Source organism: Rhinatrema bivittatum, chromosome 2, assembly GCF_901001135.1.
Source record: "Rhinatrema bivittatum chromosome 2, aRhiBiv1.1, whole genome shotgun sequence".
In the NCBI taxonomy this organism is placed as follows: domain Eukaryota; kingdom Metazoa; phylum Chordata; class Amphibia; order Gymnophiona; family Rhinatrematidae; genus Rhinatrema; species Rhinatrema bivittatum.
The window spans coordinates 91,327,119-91,352,833 of NC_042616.1; the positions used below are offsets into that span (position 1 = coordinate 91,327,119).

At 41.7% G+C, this 25,715-nt stretch overlaps 1 protein-coding gene across 8 annotated transcripts in view; it reads right to left on the minus strand.

The window, feature by feature from the left end:
* KMT2C (lysine methyltransferase 2C) overlaps positions 1-25,715 on the minus strand; it is a 979,844-nt gene that overhangs the window by 527,252 nt on the left and 426,877 nt on the right. For all 8 annotated transcript variants that reach the window (XM_029588444.1, XM_029588443.1, XM_029588442.1 and 5 more), the window contains 4 exons: positions 9,135-9,236; positions 8,429-8,533; positions 6,319-6,500; positions 5,194-5,358 (listed from right to left, as the gene is read on the minus strand). In XM_029588444.1, coding sequence (XP_029444304.1) covers positions 5,194-5,358; positions 6,319-6,500; positions 8,429-8,533; positions 9,135-9,236 — 554 coding nt within the window. The remainder of the gene's footprint in view (positions 1-5,193; positions 5,359-6,318; positions 6,501-8,428; positions 8,534-9,134; positions 9,237-25,715) is intronic.

Consider the following 25,715-nt stretch of genomic DNA (forward strand, 5'->3'; position numbering starts at 1 on the left):
GTAGTCTTAGAGTCCATTGTGTGAACTTGAACTGAGGAGGCCATATGCCCTAGTAGAATGAGGAATTGGCGAGCCGTGGCTGTGTGTTGAGACCGCAGCTGGCGAGCGAGGGACACCAGAGTCTTGGCCCGTTGATGAGGGAGGAAGGCTTTTGTTTGTAAGGTGTCCAAGTCTGCCCCAATGAAAGATAAGGTCTGAGATGGGACCAAGTAGGATTTCTCGTAATTGACAAGAAATCCTAGAGAAAGCAAAGTATGAATTGTTAAGGTCAGGGAGGACCGAGCTATTTGCTGGGTTGGGGCCCTGATTAACCAATCGTCCAGGTAGGGGTAGACGTGGACACCTTCCTTCCTGAGGAATGCTGCTACCACCACAAGGCATTTGGTAAAGACTCGTGGTGCGGATGCCAGGCCGAAAGGTAGTACTCGGTATTGGTAGTGGTTTCGGCCTACTAGAAAACGCAGGTATTTACGATGAGATTCTGTGATCGCAATGTGGGTATATGCGTCTTTCAGGTCTAGAGAGCAGAGCCAATCCCCTCTTTGCAGCAGAGGGAGAAGCGAGCCCAGGGTTACCATCTTGAACTTCTCCTTGTGAAGGTACTTGTTGAGGGCTCGTAGGTCCAGGATTGGACGAAGTCCCCCTGACTTTTTCGGGATCAGGAAGTACCTGGAGTAGAACCCTAGACCCTGTTGTAAGGGAGGAACGGGTTCTATAGCGTTTGACTGTAGGAGAAGAGAAACTTCCTGCTCTAAAAGAACAGAGTGATCGGCGAGTCTCCAGTCCTGCAAAGGTGGGGAATCGGCAGGAAGGGATAGGAAGTTGAGGTGGTAACCCTGTGCAATGATTGCTATCACCCATTGATCTGTGGTGATTTGATGGCACTTTTCTAGGAAGTGGCACAGCCGTCCTCCTACCGGTACAGCTGGAAGAGGGGTTTGGCAACTCTCTCTAAGTGAAAGTCAAAAACCCGCCGCAGGGCCCGGTTGTGGAGCTGCTGCAGGCTTTTGTTTACGAGTCTGGCGAGGCTGAGTCTTATGGTAAGACCGTGCCGGCCTAGGCTTGGTTGATGGGGGATAATACTTTCGTGGCCTAAAGAAAGACTTTTTGGAGTCCTTTCTAAAGGGTTGTTTAGAAGGCAAGTCAGAAGGAATGGATGAGAGCTGTTTAAGTGTCTCATGATGATCCTTTAGTTCTGCAACAATTTGCTGAATTTGCTCACCAAATAAATTATCCCCTAGGCAGGGTAAATCAGAGAGCCTGTCCTGAACTTCTGGACGAAGGTCAGATGATTTAAGCCAAGCCCAACGTCTGGCAGAGATGGCCGTGGCAGAAATTCTAGTGGAAGCATCAAAGATGTCATAGGCTGTTCGTATTTCATGCTTCCCAGCTTCAAACCCTTTATTTAGAGGGGATTGAAGCTGTGGCTGGAACTTTTCAGGCAAGGCATCAGTGTATTCCTGCATCTGTTTCAGGATGACCCTATTATATTGAGTCATATAAAGTTGATAAGAAGCTATTCTGGAAATCAGCATAGCTCCATGATATACCTTCCTACCTATACTGTCTAGGAATTTGTTTTCCTTAGTAGGAGGTATGGAAGAGTGTGGCTTTAGTCGCTTAGCTTTCTTTTGAGCTGATTCTACGACTACAGAATGATGGTCTAACTGAGGTTTTTGAAAACCAGGTGCTGACTGTACAAGGTAGGTAGAATCAGCTTTTTTGTTGACCGGGGAAACAGATCTGGGAGATTCCCAATTCTTTTTAAGAAGGTCTAGAAAAACCTGATGAATGGGAATAGAAGTGATGACTTTCGGGGCATCCAAAAATTGGAGCAATTCCATCATCTGGTGCCTGTCATCTTGTTCAGATTGAAGTTGGAATGGGACCAACTCTGACATTTCCTTCACAAAATTTATGAAAGAGAGGTCCTCAGGGGGAGAACGCTTTCTACTCCCCGCAGGAGAGGGCGGTGAAGGCAAATCATCGGTCAGTAGAGGTATCATCACCCCAAGTATCATAGGGATCTGGATGATGACCTGCAGGACCTCGAGGGGGCTGAACACCTGAAGGCCCAGGTTGAGGTTCCGAAATATCGGTTGGAATCACCGGGGGCACCGAGAAAAACCTCGATGGAATCGGTGCCGGTATCGGTGCCGGTGTAGGCATCGAGAGAACCGGCGTCGGTCTCGATGGGATCGGTGTTGGCATCGTAAACCTCGGTGGAGCAGAGGTGCGTATCGCCCCCGAAGAAGAAATCTGTGGCGAGGGACGACCTAGCATCGATTGAACAATTCCCGAAGGGGGAATTCGATACGGTGTTTCTCCACTTGATGATAAACCTGTCGGTGACAGCGGTCTTACCGGTGTCGGTGACACAGGTATCACCGGTGGAAGGGCTGTCATGAGCGCCTCCATCCGGTGTAGCAGCGGTGCCAGTGCTGCTGCAATCGGCTCGGTGACCGGTTCCACTCTCGGTGCCGGAGTCGGTGCCTGAGGAGTCTGGAACCGTAGCATCGCCTTGTCAATGGCCTCCTGGACCAGCCGGTCCAGTTCTGCCCGGAGACCAGGGGTAACAAGACCCGGCTCGACGGGAGAGGGAGGCTGAGGCTGAGCCGGAGGGACCACCGTCACCGGTGGGGTCACGGCTCCCAAACCCCGAGGGGGTGAGGGTTGCCTCGGTGCCTGCGAAACAGTAGTGGACGGTGCCACTTCTGATCGAGACTTTTTTGGCGGTGGCTCGGTCAGTGCTGAGGTCGATGACGTCGATTCCTCGACAGGCCGAGACTTATGACGTCGATGGCGATGTTTTTCTTTCCGATCCCCTCGATCATCAGGGGAAGGAACGGGAGTCGATGGCCGCGAAGTCATCGATGGCGGACGGTCACCGAAGGGTTGTCGATGATGATGAGACCTCGACGGTGCCGGTTCCGATGACGTCGATGCAATCGATGGCGTTGGGGTACGAGCTTGGAAGAGGAGCCCCATCTTCTCCATTCTGGCTTTGCGACCCTTTGGTGTCATTAGGGCACATTTGGTGCAAGTCAGAACATCATGCTCACTCCCTAAACACAAAACACAGACTCTATGAGGGTCTGTAATTGACATAGTTCGGGTACAGTCCGGACACAGACGGAACCCCGACGCCATGGCGAAAGGCCAAAAATTTAGCCACGGGACTGTCGAATGCCAACGGGCCTCAAGGGCCAAACTCGACGGAAGTCGACCAAACGACAGCAAAAACTTACCGAAGTTCCGCGGACCGAAAAATTTGTCGAAGGGAGACCCCCGAGGGGCAAATTTTTCTTTAGAATTAATATTCCAAATTCCTGTCAGGAACGTGGTTAAGAGCTCTTCTACCGCGTGGCTACTGCTGCGTGGAAAAAAGAAGACTGAAGGGAGACCCCTGTGGCTGAGAATATCATGGCATGCTGAGAATGCTCAGTGGGCACATTCTGCCAGTCAAATGTTTCTAGAAACTTTGACAGAAGTTTTTCCGTATAGGGCTCCATTACTGATGTCACCCATATGTGAGGACTAGCATCCTGCTTGTCCTGGGATAACATGATATTTTTCATAATTCATTACAGTGCTACTTAGTACCTTGGAAATGGGAAGTCCAAGTATGATACATAAGCAGTTTAGGAATACAATGAGTTAATATCCCCAGTTTTGTTTCTTCTTTCTTTTTTTTTTTGTAATTCTTGCCTCCTCTCCCCCTTCCTATTGTGGACTTGTCATTTCCCTGGCATGGCTTGCCAGACTTTTATCTTTATTTTTGTAATTCTGGTAACAGGATGTAATTTCTTGATTTGCTATTTGTAAATTTATTTTGAAATTATAATACAAAATAAAAATAATTCATATTTTTAACAAATTAACTCAACATCATATCACTATCCATGTCAAGTACAAAAGAAATAAGAAGTGGTCCTCTGGGACTGGCCTCTTCCTGAGTGGTTTCTAGAAAATCCAATGCATTCAAACCATTTGGTGATTGCATCCATATCATCATCAGCCTGACCTGCTTGATGTTTAGATGCAGGAATCTAGCATACCCTAAAATTCATTAGAAATTTTAAGTAGTGTGATTGTTATTTTAGTCCACTTCGATTAATAGAAATAAAGGTCAATAAACCTTTATTGATCTTAATTTTCAAGTACTTTCAAGAAAATACTTTAACATACCCAAAGGTTAATTGCTGGATTGATTTTCTAAGACCTTAGTCTTGTTTCGCAAATACTGTTTTTAATCAATGTAACAGTAGTTACACACAGAGAAGACATTGCTTTTCATACACTTTAAAATTAAGATTCTGCTTAGCAAATTTCAAGTCCTCAGCTTCAAATTTGTAAAAGTTGCACCATGCACACCATCTTCCACAGCTCCTCCATCGAGATGCTCTTGGGAACCACTGGTAGATTCATTGAGGAAACCTGAGCCTGTACTGCCTTTTGGAACCTCAACTTGCAGGCATCCAGAATCTCTCCTTTTAGGGCATGGGGAAGATGATGACAAAGTAACCAGGCAACCCTTGGCTCAATGCTCATCAGGCCACCCTCTCCTGCAGGGCAGACTCATCTGGACACAACCTGGATTTTTCTCCTGTCACAAGCTCAATGCTTTCCTCTCAATTGCATCTCCAGTGCAACCACCTGGGTCCAACAGGAAAAATGAACATACATCGAGCTGAATGAAACTTTGTGGAAGCATTTGGGAGAGCTTTCTTTGGTACTTAAAGATATTTCCAGTCTTGGGAGGGATGCTTTGTGTTTCTTCTTGGCTGGCCCTCCTAAAGATGCACTGATGGAATCAACAGTAGACAAGGAGCTCAAGAAAATGTCCATAGGACCCAAAATAGGAGTCAGAGGCTCAAAGGAATGAGAGCTCAGAGCTCAAGCTGAAGGCTGATCCTGAGTTAACACTATCTGGTTTCCCCCTTGATGGCTTCATGATTTTGATGCCACTAATAGATGGAACATATAGGAACTGTACAACAGTTGCATTACAACTAGAAGGTACTGAATCTTTTAAACTAATGAATTTTAAATGTGATCCTATAACTAGAAATCAGCAAGTCTTTTCAGTCCTGGCTAATCAGTAACCACTAAACCAGACTTAAAAGAAATTGTCTAGCAACAAAAAGATAAAAAATACTTCAAACGAACAGTAAATCATTCCCAATAACTTACCTATCACAGTGCCTACACAGAAGCATGAGTTCTTCTTCCCTGTAGTTGCAACAGCAGGCAGGGCATGTAGATAGACTGGCACAAGGAGCACATTGTGTGTAATTATTTTGCCATTCACACCTTAAACCTGGAGAAATTGCGCCACACTGTGTGCACCACACACACCTAGGAAAACAAAAATAAAAAATGAATTTGCAGATTCTCTCATTTATTCAATTTTATGAGGAATTTTGTGCTTTCATTTCCTCATATTATGAGACATCAAAAAGCACCATATTAGTTTACTGAAGACTAATTTGAAGATATAGTTTATATTTTGATACATACTGAGATTAGTATTGCTTGTTGAATGAAAAATAAATTTATCAATATTTTATACAGGTCATTGATGACACTACATCTTCAAAAGGATGTGGACAAAGTGGAGGATGTCAAGAAAAAGGATAACATATTGGTGCAAAGTTTGTACCACATGCCCCATGAAATGAGATTTAAAGACTTAAATATCGTAGAAGTCAGGAAGGATATGACAGAGCTATTGAAATACCTCAAAGGTGTTAACAATGCACAAAAATCAAGAATTTCCAAGTAGAAAGTTTAGAACAAGGAGTCATGATGTGACGAATGAAAGAAGAAAAACTTCTTTACAGAAAGGGTGGGCAATACATATAATAGCCACCTCCCTCCCCCAGTTCAGTTGATGGAAGTCAAACAAAATAATTCAAGAACACATGGAAGCAGCACAAAGGATCTTTAGTTGTGAGAATGAGAGCAACAAAATCTGAGACTGGGTAGGTTCTGTGGAATCGCATTAGGAATGAGCAGACTAGATAGGCCTTATAGTCTTTATATGCCAGTCTCTGCTATATATGTCAAAAAAACATAGTTGGAGAGCAGGAAAGCTGAAAACTGGGAAGAAATGCATCTTACATACTAAGGATAAAACAGGATCAGAAGCAATGTCAAACATAGAAGCATCTTTAAAAAGGTAAAAATACATACAGAGGTCATCCCAGGCTCAAGTACATCAATAATTAAGAGATGTCTAACACATAAGGCCTGGATTAGCCAAACTGCACTGTCAGTTTAAAACTGTTAAAGTGATAATATTAGAACAAAATTTACCATTTGCATTTCCAGCCTCCTTTAGGAACTGTTTGCAGTGGTGGATTCAAGCAGTAAGTATGGTAGCTGATGTCGCAGTCATCACACAACAATAGTCTTCCAGGGTCTGTAGCCTTCCCACAGGCTTCACAAACTGTGCACTCTAGGCACCGCCAGCCTTTACTGAGTATAACCTTGGTGATCTGGAGATTAAGAAGAAATAAACTGATAATCCAAAACTGATTTACAAGTGTTTTGCTTCATAGATAGTGTCAAAATTAAATTTATATTCACTTATTGTGATAACTTCTCTATACAATAAATGTAAAAAAATATGCTATACTAGATGGACATAAATCAAGTAACATTTAATATGGCACATTAAAGACAGTTAAAATGATTGCATAATAAATGAGGCCAAAATTCAGTAGTAACTTATCTGGTTAAATAGTAGCTGCTAAATATCTGATTGCGATCAGCGGTCGCCACTATCCAGCCAAGTAGTTAGCTGGGTAACTTGTGGGTGGGATGTGGGCAAGGAGCTACATATCTGGTTAACTTAGCTGGATAAGAGCCAATATTTGGACCTATCCAGTTAAATTAATCAAATAAGTTACACCTGCTTATTAGGTCTAAAATTAGCCAGATATAACTTACCCAGCTAACTAGAGCTCATCCAGATATATTCCGGGACATAGCTGTGCTGCCATTTATCTGGCTAACTTTAAGGGTCATTCATCAAAATGCGTTATGGCATTAATGAACACAATAAGGCATTAACACCATAATGCATGCGATAATTGTGTTACTGCACGGGATGAATGCAAATTTTTTAGAAGGGGTGGGATTGGGGAGGGAGGGAGGGAGGGAGAGAGGGGGGGGGGGGGAGGGAGAGAGAGGGAGGGAGGGAGAGATAAACTCTCTGGGAGGCCTTCACATTATTGCAACTATTTATATCACTTTAGGAGGGCCAACTAATAAGTCGAGGTGAGGTGTTGGTGGTTATTTAGGGTTTAGGGGTCAGTTTTAGATGCAGAGTGAGACGTACAAACAGCACAGTACAACGAGGTGAATATATGATGTTGTTTGAAGTGAGGAACGTCTTACAAAGATAAGATTTCTACAATGCTCTCTCACCTTAGCTTGATGGACTCTGTAACAGCATACCATAAAGCTAGGGCGAGAGAACATAGTAGAAATCTCATCTTTGTGAGACTTTCCTCACTTCAAATGACATCAAATCTTCACCTCTGTGTACTGTGCTGTTCGTACGTCTCACTCTGCATCTAAAACTGACCTCTAAACCTTAAACAACCACCAACACCTCACCTCGAACTATTAGCTGGCCCTCTTATAGAGATATGAATAGTTGATTACTATGAAGGCCTAATTAATAGGCGCTCTCTCTCTCTCCCCCCTACTGTCTGGGCACTTCACAACTGCGAAATACAAGTATCATGGAGTGCAAAAGGTTTATCGCACCCAGAGATACACTACCTATGCGAAGCGCTATGTTAGTGTGCGGTGCGGTAATTGTAAAATTACCATAAACATGCCCCTTGTTCTTACCGCGGGTGTTATCCATGCATTATTATAGCATTTTGATGAATCTAGGAGTTAGATAGCTTGATATCTTTGAATATTGGGGCCAATAAGTTTATAAGTAGCTTTCTAAATCTTTCATGCCTTAAACATTTAATATACTCACAATCTTTCCTGATATAAACTTGAAAATGTATTAAATACTTAATGCTATTAATTCTATCATCTAACCAAAAATAGCAATATTAGATTTGGTTTACTATTTGCAGGTGCCAGAAAATATGATGGAAATTCTCTTTAAAAAATATATTTAGTTTCAAAAATCATCTATAATTTATCATCATAAAAGAATCTGTTAATCAATATTATTTCTGACTGAAGGTTAACGTTTCCTCAACAAATATGCACTATAAAAAATCGGATTTTAATGAAAGTTGCTTTAAAAATGCTATCATGCAGAAAACATTGTAAACATTATATAGTTAATGAGCTTCTTGACAAGATATGAGAATCTACTATATTTTCCTTACTGTATGCAGCAAAATATAATGAACATATGCAAATAATATATTTCAAAAGCAGCTCTCACCTTAATACTGACACAATATGGATGGTAACACTGACCACACTGAGAGCAGGCAAGTAACCTTCCCTCTGCACCTTGACCAAAACTCCCACAAACTACGCACATATCCTAAAAAATTAAAACAGCAAACTATTTTCAGGCAACAGAGGAAAAAAAACCTGAATATAATAAAACATACAGCATTTTTTTAATACAATATATACATTTGAAATTTGATACCAAATCATGATCATATATCTATGGTAGAGGGACTGCAAAGCTGCAATACTTAGGATCAGATGTACTAAGTTTTTTCTCCCAAAGACACAGAGAAAAACTTTTAAGTCCATAGGCCCCTAATGTTTTGATAAGACATCAGTTAGTTTCACCACAGAATTCAAATTTCTAAATGATTATTTCAAAATTGTAAGACAAATGGAATGTGAAAGCATTGCTAATAAAGACAATTTTCAGTAGCAATTAAGTACTACAGTGCATGACTTGTACAATTATATTTTTCAGTAATCATTTTGCCCTGGCCTTTTCCCTCAAATCTTGAAGCTTATAATTATAGTTCAAGATACACTTTCCGGGTGTAATTAGACAAATATAATCAATCTTTGCAGAAAATATTTCTGGCTACAACTAAGGTGATTAAAATCAAGTCCATTTTTAAAAACTGTTAAATACAAAATATACTAAGTAAGTGAAAAGAAATGGTGTGCCCAACCTGATATAAAGTGAACTTGTCACTGCTAGAAAACATGACCACTGTATTATGCATTGAGTTTTCTTCCTCATCCTTATTTGATGAAATATCTATAGCAGCAACCTAAAATAACAAAAAAGTAAAAAGTCTCAACAACTTGGTCATTATACAAACCACACTTTTCACATTCTGTACCTTACGCAGAATCCATGCACAATTCATTATGGGTCATTTCAAAAACCAGAACTTAGGATACAGTAAAATTAATATAAAATATGCAATAGGCTGAAGTTGTAAATAAGGTCAATAGTTTTGCAAGGGTCCCTAATTTAAAAAAAAATAATTTTTATAAAACTCTGTGCTCTGAGACATAGCCCTATAAAGGTAGTGGGTGGGTCCTTCTGAGCCCCTTTTCACTCTTACCCTTTTCTGCACTGGTATGAAGTCTGTGGATACATATTGCCCACAAACTTTAAAGTAATTTTTCAAAGGGAAATAGATGCTTTCCTTTTAAAAATTATCCCAGAAAAACTATTTGTGGGTAATTTGTTTTGGAAAAATGACATGCATACTTTTGAAAATTAAAAAAGCATGCAGGTAAACCAGAATGCCCCTAGAATACCTCCTCTCACTGCGGATTGAAAAAACATGCACAGACAGGCCCTATTAACATACTTTCATTAAGAAAAGAAATTGCCATGCTGGATCAGAACAAGGGTCCATCAATCCCAGCATCCTGTTTCCAACAGAGCCAAGCCAGGCCACAAGAACCTGGCAATTATCCAAATACTAAGAATATCCCATGCTACTGATGCAATTAATAGCAGTGGCTATTCCTTAAGTAAACTTGATTAATAGCAGTTAATGGACTTCTCATCCAAGAACTTATCCAAACCTTTTTTGAACCCAGCTACACTAACTGCACCTAACCACATCCTCTAGCAACAAATTCCAGAGCTTTATTGTGCATTGAGTGAAAAAGAATTTTCTCTGATTAGTCTTAAATGTGCTACTTGCTAACTTCATGGAATTCCCCCTAGTCCTTCTATTATTCGAAAGTGTAAATAACAGATTCACATCTACTCGTTCAAGACCTCTCATGATATTAAATATCTCTATCATATCCCCCCCTCAGCTGTCTCTTCTCCAAGCTGAATAGCCCTACCCTCTCTTCAGCCTTTCCTCATAGGGGAGCTATTCCATCCCCTTTATCATTTTGGTTGCCCTTCTCTGTACCTTCTCTATCGCAACTATATCTTTTTTGAGATGCGGCGACCAGAATTGAACACAGTATTCAAGGTGCGGTCTCACCATGGAGCGATATAGAGGCATTATGACATTTTCCGTTTTATTAACCATTCCCTTCCTAATACTTCCTAACATTGTTTGCTTTTGTTGACTGTTGCAGCACACTGAGCCGACAATTTTAAAATAATATCCACTATGATGCCTAGATCTTTTTCCTGGGTGGTAGCTCCTAATATGGAACCTAACATCGTGTAACTACAGCAAGGGTTATTTTCCCCTATATGCAACAACTTGCACTTGTCCACATTAAATTTCATCTGCCATTTGGATGCCCAATCTTCCAGTCTTGCAAGGTCCTCCTGTAATGTATCACAATCCGCTTGTGATTTAACTACTCTGAATAATTTTGTATCATCCGCAAATTTGATAACCTCACTCGTCGTATTCCTTTCCAGATCATTTATATATATATATAGAAAAGCACCGGTCCAAGTACAGATCCCTGAGGCACTCCACTGTTTACACATTTCCACTTAGAAAATTGATCATTTAATCCTACTCTCTGTTTCCTGTCTTTTAACCAGTTTGCAATCCACGAAAGGACATCGCCTCCTATCCCATGACTTTTTAGTTTTCTTAGAAGCCTCTCATGAGGGACTTTGTTAAACGCCTTCTGAAAATTCAAATACACTACATCTACCGGTTCACCTTTATCCACATGTTTATTAACCCCTTCAAAAAAATGAAGCAGATTTGTTAGGCAAGACTTCCCTTGGGTAAATCCATGTTGACTGTTTTCCATTAAACCATGTATTTCTATATGCTCTATAATCTTGATCTTGAGAATAGTTTCCACTATTTTTCCCAGCACTGAAGTCAGGCTCACTGGTCTATAGTTACCCGGATCGCCCCTGGAACCCTTTTTAAATATTGGGGTTACATTGGCCACCCTCCAGTCTTCAGGTACAATGGATGGTTTTAATGATAGGTTACAAATTTTAACTAATAGATCAGAATTTCATTTTTGAGTTCCTTCAGTACCCTAGGATGCATTCCATCTGGTCCAGGTGATTTGCTACACATATAGGGCGAGCAATTTCCAATTTCCTTGAGTATAGCACTGTTTTACCCTCTATATCAGCAGTTCTCAACCTTTTTTCTATCAGGACACACCTGAGAGATGACTCACTCATATACGTGACACACTGAATACATGACCATCATGGAACTAACGAGTGCAGAGCAGAACTAAGGCATTCCCCTGTACAACTCACCATACAAAAGTTGGATGCGGTGGATGTATAAGTGGGATGTATGAGGCGTGACTGGTGTGCGTGATTGAATGGGAGGGGTGAGCGGGTTAGGGAGTTTTGTTTGTTTCCAGGGGTGGATGCTGTTATTTAAATGAAGGTTTGCATAACCACTGTACCGATTGTTATTCTGTTGGTATTGTCTTTCTTGTATTCTTTTCGTGCTTGTGGAACTGCACATCTTCGCAATAAAAATGATTTTGCAAAAAAAAAAAAAAAAAGATATTCTGATTCTGGTGTCATCTCAATAATAACATCATAAACTCCCTCTACTACCAGCTGAACTGTAAATTAATGCAAAACCTGGAAAAAAAAAAACCAAACCCCACTCTGTACATGTTTATCAAACCTGCCATACCGAAGCAGCACCAACTTCAAGAAAGGAAACAGCAATAGTCCTACCCATAAAAAGGCAGCAGTTCACCACCAGTGTAATATCATACTGAGAAAATACAACAAATAAGGCTGATACAAATCCCTACATGCTACATCTCATTCACACATATACAGAATACAGACAGACCTACCTTCACCTAATATAGAATAAAATACCACAAATTACAAATGCAGAAACAAAAACTGGAATGAAAACACTAAGACCTTCCTCTTGCAGTGCAAAACTGGAGAACTAGAAACAAAAATATATTTCCTCCTACAGTAAGCAAAGTTCAAAGATAGAAGAAATGCATATTTTCAAAACTGACATTTTATGGCTCTTGTACCCAGTCACTCCCCTCCATGCCCCCACCACCTCTTTCTTCTCCCAACTACTCAATCATCCCTTCATATGCTCATATCCCGGTTCAACAATTCCGACACCCCTCATCCCTGCATCCTATTCCCTGTCGCCTCTGTCCCCTGCTCAACTCTCTCTGCCCTTCCCTCTCCCCTTGCCTTCTGAGCATACCTTTGACCTCCTCTTTCCCACCCCTTCCTGCTCAGCATCTCCTGACCTCCCCTTTCCCCCAACTCAGTAGGCCCGCTTCCATCTCTCTCTCCACTTCCATCTCTCCTCTCTGCCCAGCAGCCCCTAGTCTCTCCTTTCTCCACCTCTCCCTACCCAGCAACCCAACCTCCTTTCCCCCATCCCTTCCTACCAGCAGACTCCTGATTCTCTATCTCCCAAGGCCTTCCTGCCCAGCATATTTCTGCCTCCTCCTGGCTCCCAGTCCAATCTAGATTCTCTCTCCTGTTTTATCAGCAGCAGATGAGAGCAAAAAGCACTGAGTAGAGGAAGATGAGGCAGCAGTAGCAATCAAAATCAGCAGTGGATCTACAGAGCGCACACCTCTCTCCCTCATGGTCCTGCATTCATGTCTAGGTCCCATGGGATGAAGAGAGCAACACAGCCTCACTGCCAAGCCAGGTAGAGGAAGATAAAGTTGGTGTCCTGCTGGGCCCAAATAAACAGGAATTGGTGATATCCTGCTTTGATCGGGGTTAGAGAGAAGGGAATAACCTCCCACTGGGCCAGGAAGAGGAGAAGAAAGCAAGAGTAACTGTCTCATACCCAATAAAGGAGAAATCAGCCAACTCCTGCCACCACAGTGATCCACATGCTCATACACTTAAGGATAAACTACAATCAAACTGGCCCATGATTCAGGTAAACATGTGCAAAGAACCTGCATCAGGCCTACAGCCCAGCACCTTATATGGATTGGGTTCAAGACATGGCTGAGAATATCATCAGCAAGAATATATATGCCAAGTGTCCTCAATGAGATTCAAATACACATGATCAATCTCACCCTACTTCAATGCTTAGAACTGATGCGGTGAGAAAAAATCTAACGACATATCACACAACAGCATTTTACAAACTCTTCATCACTTGAAAACTGAAATGTCAGACAGGTCAGATTTGGCTAAGTGAAACTGTCAACTCAAGGCTCATTAAATTTGATGGTCATCCTGAGAATTACAGAACATGAAGATCTACATTTAAAAGTGTCATCAAAAACCTTATTGTCACCACAAGTGAAGAAATAGACCTGTAAGTGAAATTGCTAGGGAACGAGTCCTCAGAATGTGGGAAGAGGATTAGGTCAATGCACATAGACTATCCGTCAGCAGGCCTGGTGATGGTGGAGAACAACTGAGCAGTACTATGGCAGTCCTGAAGTGAAGCAAATGTTGCTTACCTGTAACAGGTGTTCTCACAGGACAGCAGGATGTTAGTCCTCACATATGGGTGACGTCAGTGGACAGAGCTCTGTTACGGAAAACTTTTCTGTCAAAGTTTCTATAAAGCTTTGACTGACGTGGGAGAGAGAGAGACAGAGAAAGAAAGAGAGGCTGGTTGGGGAGATGATTGGTGTGAGAGAGACAGAAACTGGTCCTGAGGGTGTGGCTGGTGTGTGTGTGTGGATATATGTGTGAGAGAGAGACAAAGACTGGTTGTGGTCCCTAAGGAAGAGGACCGTGAAGACAGCTTCTGGTGTGGCCTCAAGGGAAAGGAGTAGGAGAACGGCTGGAGAGGGTAAGTAAAAGTGTCTTTTTAAGTTTATCTTTCTTGATTGACTGCCATTTTAATTATTGGGTATTATGCTGTTTTGAAATATTTTATTGATGTCTGGAGAATTTTTAATAATTTTTAAGAGTTTTTAATTGTTAGATGTTATTCTATTCATCAGTTGTTTTGAAACATTTCTTCATATGGTTTTACAATTATTTCTGTGTGGGAATCTATAGCAACTTGGCTTTTTCAGTTTTCCTAATTGGAGGTGGGTTGGTGCTTAGGGCCTGGTTTAATATTTGTAGTGATGCCTTTTTTAGGTAGGGTTGTTCCATTTGAGTGCATGCCATCATGCAGGTATAACTTTGTACGGATTAGTGTGTGTGCATTATTGCAGATCCTGGTACTATGTTAGGTGCTATATTTCTGTTTCCATTTCTTCAGTTTTGTAATGTATGCAGAGTGGGTTTTTTGGGGGTTTCCATTCCAGTTTCTGCCTCCATATTTGTAATTTGTGGTCTTTCTATACTTGGTGAAGGTTGATTTTGTGTGTATGACTGAGGTAAGGTATTTAACTAGCATGTAGTCTAGTAAAATACCTCACCTTATTTGTTGTGCTTTCTCAATAGGACATGCATTGGTGGTGAACTGCTGTCTTTTTATAAGTAGGGCTATTGTGCTTGGTAGTAGAGGGCATTTGTGTTGCTGTTTTTGAGATAACACTAGAAAATCTTTTTTGTATGGTGAGTTGTACAGGTATTGTTCTAGTTCTGCTTTATACCCAATGCTGAGGGGTGGGGTTCCTGTGGACGCAAAATGTACATTTACATTTAGCTTTGTGACTGTCATGTGTTCAGTGTGTCATGCATGTGAGAACCATCTAACAGGTGTGTCCCGATAGAAAAAAAGTTTAGAACCACTGCCCTAAGGGGTAGATTTTAAAAGGAGCACGCACGCACATATACGCCCAATTTTATAACGTGTGCGCATGTTATAAAATCCAGGGTCGGCGCGCGCAAGGGTGTGCACAATTGTTCATCTTGCGCACGCCGAGCCGCGCTGGCTTCCTCCATTCTCTTCCCGCTAGCCTGACCTTCCCACCCCTTCCCCTAAGCTTTCCCTCCACTAGCCCTACTCTAAACCCCCCCAATCTTTATTTTACCTTTTGCGCACGCCAGCCGATTGCCGGCAAAGGGCCGCTGTGCCAGAAGCCGCTAACCCTGCCCCCACCCCGCCCCTTTTTTCAAGCCCCGGGACTTACGCGTGTCCTGGGGCTTTATGCACGCCGCTGGGCCATTTGAAAATAGGCCCGGCGCGCGTAGGTCTTTGAAAATCTGCCTCTAAGTGTTCTGTTTCACATGCTGTGTGGCACATCATAGGGTTTTTCATCAGCAGTGGCTTCCTTCTTGCCTCTCTCCTATATAGGCCATGTTTGTGGAATAATCTTAAAATTGTCAAAAAAGCAAACAGAATATTGGGAATTATTAGAAAGGGAATGGTGAATAAAACGGAAAATGTCATAAAGCCTCTGTATAGCTCCATGGTGAGACCGTACCTTGAATACTGTGTACAATTCTGGTCGCTGCATCTCAAAAAAGATATAGTTGTGGTGGAGAAGGTTCAGAAAAGGGCTACCAAAATGATAAGGGGAATGGAACAGCTTCCCTACGAGGAAAGACTAAAGAGGTTAGGACTTTTCAGCTTGGAGAAGAGACGGCTGAGGGGGGATATGATAAAGGTGTTTAAAATCATGAGAGGTCTAGAACGGGTAGATGTGAATCGGTTATTTACTCTTTCAGATAATAGAAAGACTAGGGGACACTCCATGAAGTTAGCATGTGGCACATTTAAAACTAATCGGAGAAAGTTCTTTTATACTCAACGCACAATTAAACTCTGGAATTTGTTGCCAGAGGATGTGGTTAGTACAGTTAGTGTAGCTGTGTTTAAAAAAGGATTGGATAAGTTCTTGGAGGAGAAGTCCATTACCTGCTATTAAGCTGACTTAGAAAATAGCCACTGCTATTACTAGCAACAGTAACATGGAATAGACTTAGTTTTTGGGTTCTTGCCAGGTTCTTATGGCCTGGATTGGCCACTGTTGGAAACAGGATGCTGGGCTTGATGGACCCTTGGGGTCTGACCCAGTATGGCATGTTCTTATTTGTTTTCCTAGTCTCAGTCAAAGATCTCTGTAGTTCTTTTAAAGTAATTAATCTTAGGCCTTACAGTGACCTTCTACTGCAGTTTCCTTAACTGGAATGGCCTGAATGTGGCAGCGTCCTGGTGGTGCCAAACTGTTTCCATTTCACAATGATGGACCCAACAGTGCCCCAAGGGATATTGAAACATTTAAATTTTCTCATAACCTTCCCTCTGTTTGTACCTTTCAATAACATTATCCTGGAGCTTTTTAAGCAGCTCTCTGTTTGTCATGTTTTGACCTTTGCTTCAAATTCACTTCATACAACAGAATAGCTTGATTCTTTATCCAGAAGTATTAAAATCAGCTCAACTACTGTGACTGGACACAGGTGGGATCTAACCTATTATGGGTCTTAAGGCAATTTTTTGAACTGGAACTAATTTTGGTTTACTATAACAAGGGGTGTGAAGACTTACGCAATCAAGGCACTTTGGGGTAAATTTTTAAAAAGTACACACGCGTGTCCATGTGCACGCAAGCTACCCGATGCGCACAATTTTATAACATGCGCGCAAGGGGGTGCACATTAGTGCAACTTGCGCATGCTGATGCCTGCGGCCTTCCCCAGTTCTCTCCCAGTCCGCTCTAATTTAGGAGCGGCCTGGGAGGGAACTTCCCTACACCTTAGCCTGACCTTCTTACCCCTTCCAACCTGCTGGTAACTATTTAAGGCAGGGTCTGAACCCTCAGACCTTGCCTTGGCTTCTGGGCTTCTTAGTTTGTCTTTGCTCCTGGTTCCTGCCTGTTTCCCTCCGTGCTTGATTCCTGGACCGGCTTCCGTATCTTCTGGCTCTCGACCCCTGGATTGGCTGCAGTACCTTCTGGCTCTTGACCTCCGGATCTGCGACGATTCTCTCTGGCTCTTAACCCCTGGACTGGCTGCGGAACTCTCTGGCTCTTGATCCCTGGCTGGCTAAGGAACTCTCTGGCTCTTGATCCCTGGACTGGCTACGGAACTCTCTGGCTCTTGACCCCTGGACTGGCTGCGGAACTCTCTGGCTCTTGACCCCTGGACTGGCTGCGGAACTCTCTGGCTCTTGACCCTTGGACTGGCTACGGAACTTCCTGGTTCCTGATCACTGGACTGTCTGCGATATCCTCTAGCCTCTGGGTTCCGGCTGGGTTTCTGAAGGATCCTCGGAGTTTGCTCTTCGACCTGCTGAAGGCGTCAGCAACTGCTTACCCGACCTGCTGGAGGCGCCAGTTATCTGGACAACACGACCGGCAGGAGGCGCCTGCATCCAGATCTTCTTCTACCCTACCTGCAAACCCGAGGACCGGCCTCGCCTACCGACGGTGGCCTAACGGACATCACCGGACCAAGGGTCCACACCTCTGAGCGTAACAGGGACTTGATCTCAAGAGTCCAGAGGCTCAAAAGAAGCATTCACCCACATGCAATCTACCTCTTGGGATCCTGCCAGGTACTTGTGAACCGGATTGACCACGGTTTGAAACAGGATACTGGGCTTGATGGACCTTTGTTCTGAGCCAGTATGACAAGTCTTATGTTCTTATGATTAAAACCATGTTGATGTTCCATGACACAGTAAGAAGGTTTGATGGGAGGCTTCAACTGAAGCAAACCCTGGATAAATCTGACAATTTAAGGCTGGATAGAGATGGGGTTTCCTTCTGAATGTTGATGATAAGCAACATTTGCACCCTAACAGTGTTTTTGAGTCGAAACTCTGACAGATGAAGAAGATATTAAAACTGTTTTTGTGCGAGATGAGATAAATAATTTACGATCTTGCCTTCACAACAGATAATACACTTCTTCAGTTTACACCCATAAGATTTTCTGGTGGTTTCCTTCCTAGAAGCCAGAAAGATTTGAGACAACTCAGAAACCAAAACAGCATATTTATTCCCTTTCAATATCCAGGCTCTAAGGGCCAGACACTGGATGTTTGTGTGAAATAGTGTCCTTTGATGCTGCATGATCAGGGTTGGGGAATTACCTAATCTGATTGGGTTCCTGATGAATAAATCACAAAGATATTGTCTCAGTTAAGATAGTGCTATGAAAATTACAGCTCCTTGGACTTTTCTAAGTTTTACTAAGATCCTCACAATCAAGTATTATAAAATATACATATAGAAAACCTGTACCTCAATTAAGGGAGAAGGCACTTGATGCTAGTGTGCTTTCTGATTTTCTAAATTTCAGTACCTTCCTGTTCAGTGAGATCACAACAACCAAATCTATCTTGGATGTTCCCCACTTATTCGCCACAACTTGATCCAAGGACTATTTTTGGGATCCAACCGAGCATGTCTGCCAGGATGTTCTAAATTCCTACATATTATGTGGCTCATTAGGTTTTTAATGAAAGACAATCCAGTCCCACACAGCAGTTCTTTACACAAGGTATAAGCCTACACCTCCCTGCTTATTCAGATAAAGCATAACTACCTGATTGTCTATGTTTGGCTACCTGATCTCTGAAAGCTTTCAGAGCATTCATTACAGCTCAATGTTGTAGGAAGTTGATGTGATAGCACTTTTTCTGAATTGAACAGGGCCTTGGGTGTGAACCCCTTAAGTATGAACTCTCCAGCCCAGACTGGAAACATATGTTGTCAGAAGAATTTAATTTGGAGGAATTTTATGGGTAATCCCAAGGCCAGTTTGCCATGGAATACCCACTAAGATAGGAAGTGTAAGTTATCTCATGATAAATGCACTCCCTCTTTGTCCTTGAGTAGCTTGGCACCAATGGGACTTCAAGATGCCTTTGGGCATTTCTCATGGGGATGCTTGCCATGGGAGAAACAAATCTTGATGCTATATAATATCCTCCTCAACATGTCCCAAGCAGATGTCTACTGAGACTCCTTTCACTCTTGACACTAGGGGAGTCATTTACTAAGCTGCAATAATTTATCATAGAAGGGGAGAAATAATGTGTGTGTGGGGGGGGGGGGGGGGGGGGGGGGGAGAAGAGGGCATGCCCATGATAGTTAGCCCTTCCCACAGTAAAATATCATAGAGGATTTTCTGCAATATATTTTTATCGCAAAAAGATTCCATGATAAAAAAATATTGTGGAGAAAATAGGAAAATGCATGATGGTGACTTCCTTCACCAAGGACCATCATCATTTTAAAGGGCCCGTAGTGGCTCTAACCTTTCCCCCTGTGTAAAAATCCCCCAGGGGTCTTAGAAGACCCCCACCCACCCTCACTTACCCTCACTGCCTCTAGAATCATCTTAAAAGAATAAATACAAAATGAAAAGTGTAAAAATATGTGGTGACTCCCCACTCCCCTATCCAAACCCTTCCCCTCTCAGTAAAAGGTCTACTCCCTGGTTCTCCCTCTTCCAATTCTTCTTATCCCCCTAGCAACGCCCCATCATTAGTAGTCTAGTGGGCCCCCCCACCATCTGGTCCCCACCTTAGATGAGATGAAGTCCCTGGTATCTAGTGAGTCCTCACCCACCCCTTGGACTCTCCCATAGCTTTAGAGGAATTCCCTGGTGTTTATTGGGACCTGGGGTTAATCATGTGATAAAGGCATAGGGGAAATCATCTTGAATTTTGATGCCTTTGTTTGATGCTGACTTTACTCCGAGAACCCCTTTTGGGTGTCAAGCAGTGAGAGTAGGAAGGTCCCCTGTTCCTGAGCTCAAATCTTGATTTCAGCACTGAAGATGAAGTAAGGTTGCCTAAGAGTGGAAACACTGCCATTGGTCAGTGCAGCTCCTGAAAAAGTGATCTCATACAGAGTTGACTTTTTATGAGAATATGATTAAACCTGACAGCTGTCTACACAATTTATACATCTTTATTATTTTAGTATTAAATACTGAAGCTATAAACCTGAAATTTTAATGCTAACATTTGTCAATTTCTTTTTATTAGTTCACTGTAGCCTCTGATTAGTAATATTGTGAAAGACATCTTTAAAGCAGTCTTATTTTGAAGGCTAGATAGCTTATATTGCTTCTGTAGGTTTAGCATGGAATTACTTGTTGTCTTAATTTATGAATTACTAGTGATAGGCCACAAGGTCAGTGTACAGTAATCAGTTTTAATTACAGACCATTAGAAGTCTTCAGTATGACAAGATGTTTCCTATAGGTGATACTTGACAATACAGCATTTACACTTTTTAACATCTTTAAAATCTGTTTCTTGTAATCAAAAAAGCACATTGTTATTTGGCTACCATAAAATAATCTAGAAATTCAATTCAAGAATACAGGGCTATCATTAGGGGTGCAAAGTACAGTTTGCTCCACACCCAGGCTTCAGAAGACCCCTTTTCTCATTTTACCATACAATAGATCAGAAAATTCTTAAAAGGGCATCTCATATCATCTAAAAGAGCAGAGCAACTGGGGCCTGGATTTCTCCCTCTTTACAGGCCTGAATTTACTGTGTGTTTGAAGCCTGCAGCCACAGGATCTCAAGCATCTGCAGTGGCTTCAAGCACACAGCTGATTAGCTTGTCTAAAGAAAAGGAAAACAAAACTCACGTTGAGACTTAACTGAGAACTTATGTTATTTTTCTGGCCAGAATTTAGGTGGGGGTTTGTAGTATTTTGCAAGTGAACTAAACTGAGATACAGATTAGGGTTAGTGATTTTCTTTTATATCTTGCAGCTACTATTAGGTTTTCCAGCAAGTCACCTAAAACACTACAACTATTACAAAATGCTGCAGCAAGATTATTTCTAGGATCTAGGAAATATGATCACATTACACCCTCACTGATGTCACTGCAATGGTTGCCAATACAATTCAAAATCTACTATAAAGTACTAACGATAATATTCATCATCATTCATTCCATTAACACCGGCTTATTAGGGGAGATACTACAACCTTACAATCCTCAGTGAACACTAAGATCTCAAAATAAAAGGCTATTGACTATTCCCACAATATGGAGCACATATCTGATGCAAATGAGAGATCGCATGTTTTCCAAAGCAGGACCAAAGCTCTGGAATTCTTTGCCTGAGACATTACGGATTTTACCAGATAGAAAGAGATTTAAATGTGAATTAATAACATGGCTTTTCAGAAATGCATATAATTTAACTTAAAAGTATCAGAACATACAGAGCCACAAAGACAAGAAGGACAAAAGATAATAATTGAATCATGAAAAATAAATAAAATGAGAGAATAAAAGATTCTCATAACAACCCAGTGACTCAGATGTGAAGATTATCATTTTAATTACCTGTACCCTTTGCCTTATGTACAAGATCAATTACTATTATGTACTAGAAAACTTCACTTGATAGTTACTAATGCCTGCCTAAGATTACTACTTCTATAACCAATCCTTCCCCTAGATTAATCAAAATAAGTTATTAACACATTGATAACATCCGCGTTAAGAAAAAGGGGCATTTTTAGGGAAATTTTAGAATTACCGCACCACGCGGTAAATTACTGCATCATATGGCGCGGTAAACTTAGCATACCCTGTGATAATCCCTATTTTTCACATCTTGCACTAAGGGGGGGAGAGAGAGAGACTATCTAAAAGGCCCTCATAGCAGTGAAGTATTTATTTCTCTATAGGAGGGCCATCTAATAGGTCAAGGTGAGGTATTGGTGGTGGTTTAGGGGCCAGTTTCGCATGTAGAGTGAGATGTATGAACAGCACAGTATACCTTGGATAAGATTTGACGTCATTTGGAGTGAGGAAAGTCTCACAAAGATGAAATTTCTACTATGTTCTCTCACACTAGCTTGATGGACTCTATAACAGGGTACCATCAGGCTAGGGTGAGATAACATAGTACAAAATTTCACCTATGTGAGACTTTCCTCATTCCAAATGACGTCAAATCTTCACCAAGGTGTACTGTGCTGTTCGTACATCTCACTCTACATACAAAACTGGCTCCTAAACCACCACCAACACTTCACCTTGAGCTCTTAGATGGACCTCCTATAAAGATATAAATAGGTGCACACAGGGGGAGCTTACTGTGAGGAGAGAGAGAGACTCCTCAGCGTTCCTGGACCATCTGTTGGACTGCTTTCCCTCTAACTCCGGCGAAAGAAAGAACAGAAAGAACAGCTGTGTGCGGAGAAAGAGGCAGGACTAATGATGTCACCGGTAAGCGACTGCCCTTTAAAATTGTCAGGTAGGCGGCGCACTGCTGCTGCCGGCGCACGCCTAAGCCGCACGCTCCGAAGGGGCGCGTGGCTTTGCCTGGAGAAGACCGGAAGACCGGCAGCAGTCTGCTGGACCAGGATCCAGATATTGGTGGACTTTTTTTTTTAGTCTAGTTTCTCCCAGATTCCATGGGGAGGAAAAGAAAAGTTTAAAGTTTTCCTATATCCCCTATAACAGCCAGGGGCCTGATGGACCATCATGTTTTTAGATGGATCGAGTCGCCATCTGAGGACAGTTTGGGAATGCAGTTTTCAGCCTCCCTAAGTCCTGGTGAAGGACCATCACTTCCCCCACAACCTTCGGCACCATTACCAGATGGAGTTTTGCATCTCGAACCTGGCAGTCCACCGGAAGGAAGTGACTGTTTAGATTCTAGAGATACAAAGATAAGTAATTGTTTACTGGACATTAAAGGTGAATTAAATAGGCCAGAGCAGTGGCCTATTGATCCCCCTGATGATGAAACTTTGAAAGACATTTGGAAAATAATGTCAAAAGTGAATGAAAATGTATCACAAATGAATCTATCCTTGTCAGCTATTTTGAATTCAAACAAATTACAAATTGAAGAACAAAAAAAGAGGGTATCTAATTTAAAGGAAGATATGGGGAAAATAACAACCAAGTTAAAATTGTTGGAAAATACCAAAACTATCCATATAAAAGATAGTTTTTCCATACATAAAGAGTTAGAAAATCTTGAGAACATGATGAGGTATAAAAATTTACATCTGATTAATTTTACCCAGACTAGACTTATCTCCAACAGAAATGTTTAGGAAATATCTGGGGGATATAATGCAGTATGAAGAAAAAGATATGCCAGCAATTTCTAAGATCTTTTATTTTCCTAAGAAAATGGCAGAACAGATAGAGGAAAAAGTAGAGACTTCAACTATTGGAGTCTCAACTTTCCTCGAGGAATCTATTGACATCATACAGAAAAGAGCCAGTTTATTTGTTTCTTTACAATTAGAGACTGACAAGGATAAATTGTTTAGAGATTTTCTCAAACAAAGATTTAAATTTCTGTGGTCAGAGAATACTGATGTTCCCGGATGTCTCAAGAGCCACTCAGGCAAAAAGGAGGCATTTCCTTTCTTTGAAGGTTAAACAGCTTGCGATTGGCGCTAGCTTTTTCCTAAAGTATCCTTGTATGTGTTACGTAACTTATCAAGGTAATAAGTACAGTTTCTCAGATCCATTACATTTAGAGACGTTTTTGCAGGATAAAAATATAGAAGGAGGTAGTATAGATAGGCAAAAAGAAAAATAACTCTCTACTCAATCATGATATTTTTGATTGTTTATACAATACGTGTTGGACCCCCCTTTTATTGGTTTATGTAATAGAGATACAAGCTATTATGGTAAAATAGATATGGTTTTGTATTAAGTATCAATATAACTTATGTTTAAAAAGTTTTTTGAATGAAAATTGAATAAAGATAAAATTGAAAAAAAAAAAATAGGTGCACACAGTTAAGCCCTCCCCAGAGGCTCACTCTCTTTCTCTCTACTCCACTCCTCTCCCTTCTCCCCTCCCAAGCCTAGAAATGGCCAAATTACAATTAAAAAATTTATTGTGAATTGCGTTATGGCCATTTCGGGCATATCAAACAGCCTAATGCTAGGAAAACAGGTGTAGTTCTTTCCAGCATTAAAACCGTGCGATAGCATATGTTACAGTACACTATTGTGTGTGTGTTTCATATTGGGTGAGATGTTAGAAAGGGGGCTACAAGGAGGAACAGGACTGGAGCATGGTAGGGACACCTCCTTCTCCTCCGCACCCACTGTAATTCAAATCCTTTCTCCCTTGACCTTGGATTCTATCCCCCATATCCTGGAACCTCCCCTCCCTTCTCTCCAGATCCTGAAACCCACTCCCCAACCCTTCATACTTTCTCCTCCCCTTCCTCAATCCAAGATCCTTCCTCTCTCTCTCTCTCCTCTTACCCATCACAGATTCCTGTTACCCGTCTCTCATCTTCTCCATTCCTAAATCCTCTTTCCTTTTTGCACTCCTCCCCCTTTCTCCTCACCTCATTCCTGATTCCCCTCCCTATCTGTGTCTATTTCCTTTACTGATACTTGAGATTGCTTTTCTTCACCCAATAAAAAGAATATAAAATTACACTAATCATAGTAAAAAAAAAAAAACTGCTTAATTTTTGTAATGTAATATATAAGATAGAAATGTCTGGATTTTCAAATGTTTGCCACAACAGAATCTACCTGAGCTGCTACAGGAAAATAGGGTACTATGCCTTAGATCTTCTGCTTCCTGTTGTCCAACCTCGGGGAGGGACAGGGGTGATGGGGGTGACAGCACCAATGGTGCCTAGAGGCACCAAAACCCTAAATCCATCATTGTCTCTTTAGCCCCTTACAAATTTAATGCTCCAATACAGAACCATGCATTCAGATATGGTCTTCTGGTAAACAGTTTAAAGACAAGAAGCATATGCTTTGAACTCTGGAGGAAGATGGTGTGTATGTGGTTGGGGTAGGGCAGGGGGTTCTGATTTGCCCATTTGAACTTTGAATAGACTCTGGTCTTTTCTGGCATAATCTACATGAATGAGTCAAGTGCTTTGGTAGAAACAAACATAAGAACTCAGTTCCTGTCTTTTGAAAAAAGAAACTAGGGGGAAGTAACATCTTCCGTCTGGATGGCTGCTACATTTTTGAGCTCCTACTACCCCCAAACTACATCCACGTGCTAATGTAGCCTAATACTATATTGTGGCAGAAGCAAAAGAGGCTGAGAATGACATCCAAGAAAAAAAAAATCAATGGTTTTCAAGCAATTCTCTTATGTTAAATTGCACCTTGATGCAAAAGAGGCTGATGAAGTGGAGGATCCTGCAGGCCTCATAATTCAGGATTCTGAGACGGCTCAAGAGGGGCAATCTTCACCATCGGTTGCGAGTGAAGTCCTGAACCACTCAGAATATAGACAGTGGTTTTGTGATCTTCATTGGGATATGAAAGAAAATAAAAGGGAAATTCTCTCTACGATTAAAGATCTTCAGGAAGAGATATCAGAGACTGGTTGGCAGGTCGATGAATGCGAAATGCGCTTGGAAGGACATGCTGAAAAAATTACAAAACTGGAAAACACTTTCCAAAACGTGCCTAAAGAGAACTTGGAGATAAATGAAAAACTGGAGGACCTGGGAAATAGGTCCTGAAGAGGCAATCTTCAGTTCTGTGGCGTGGCGGAG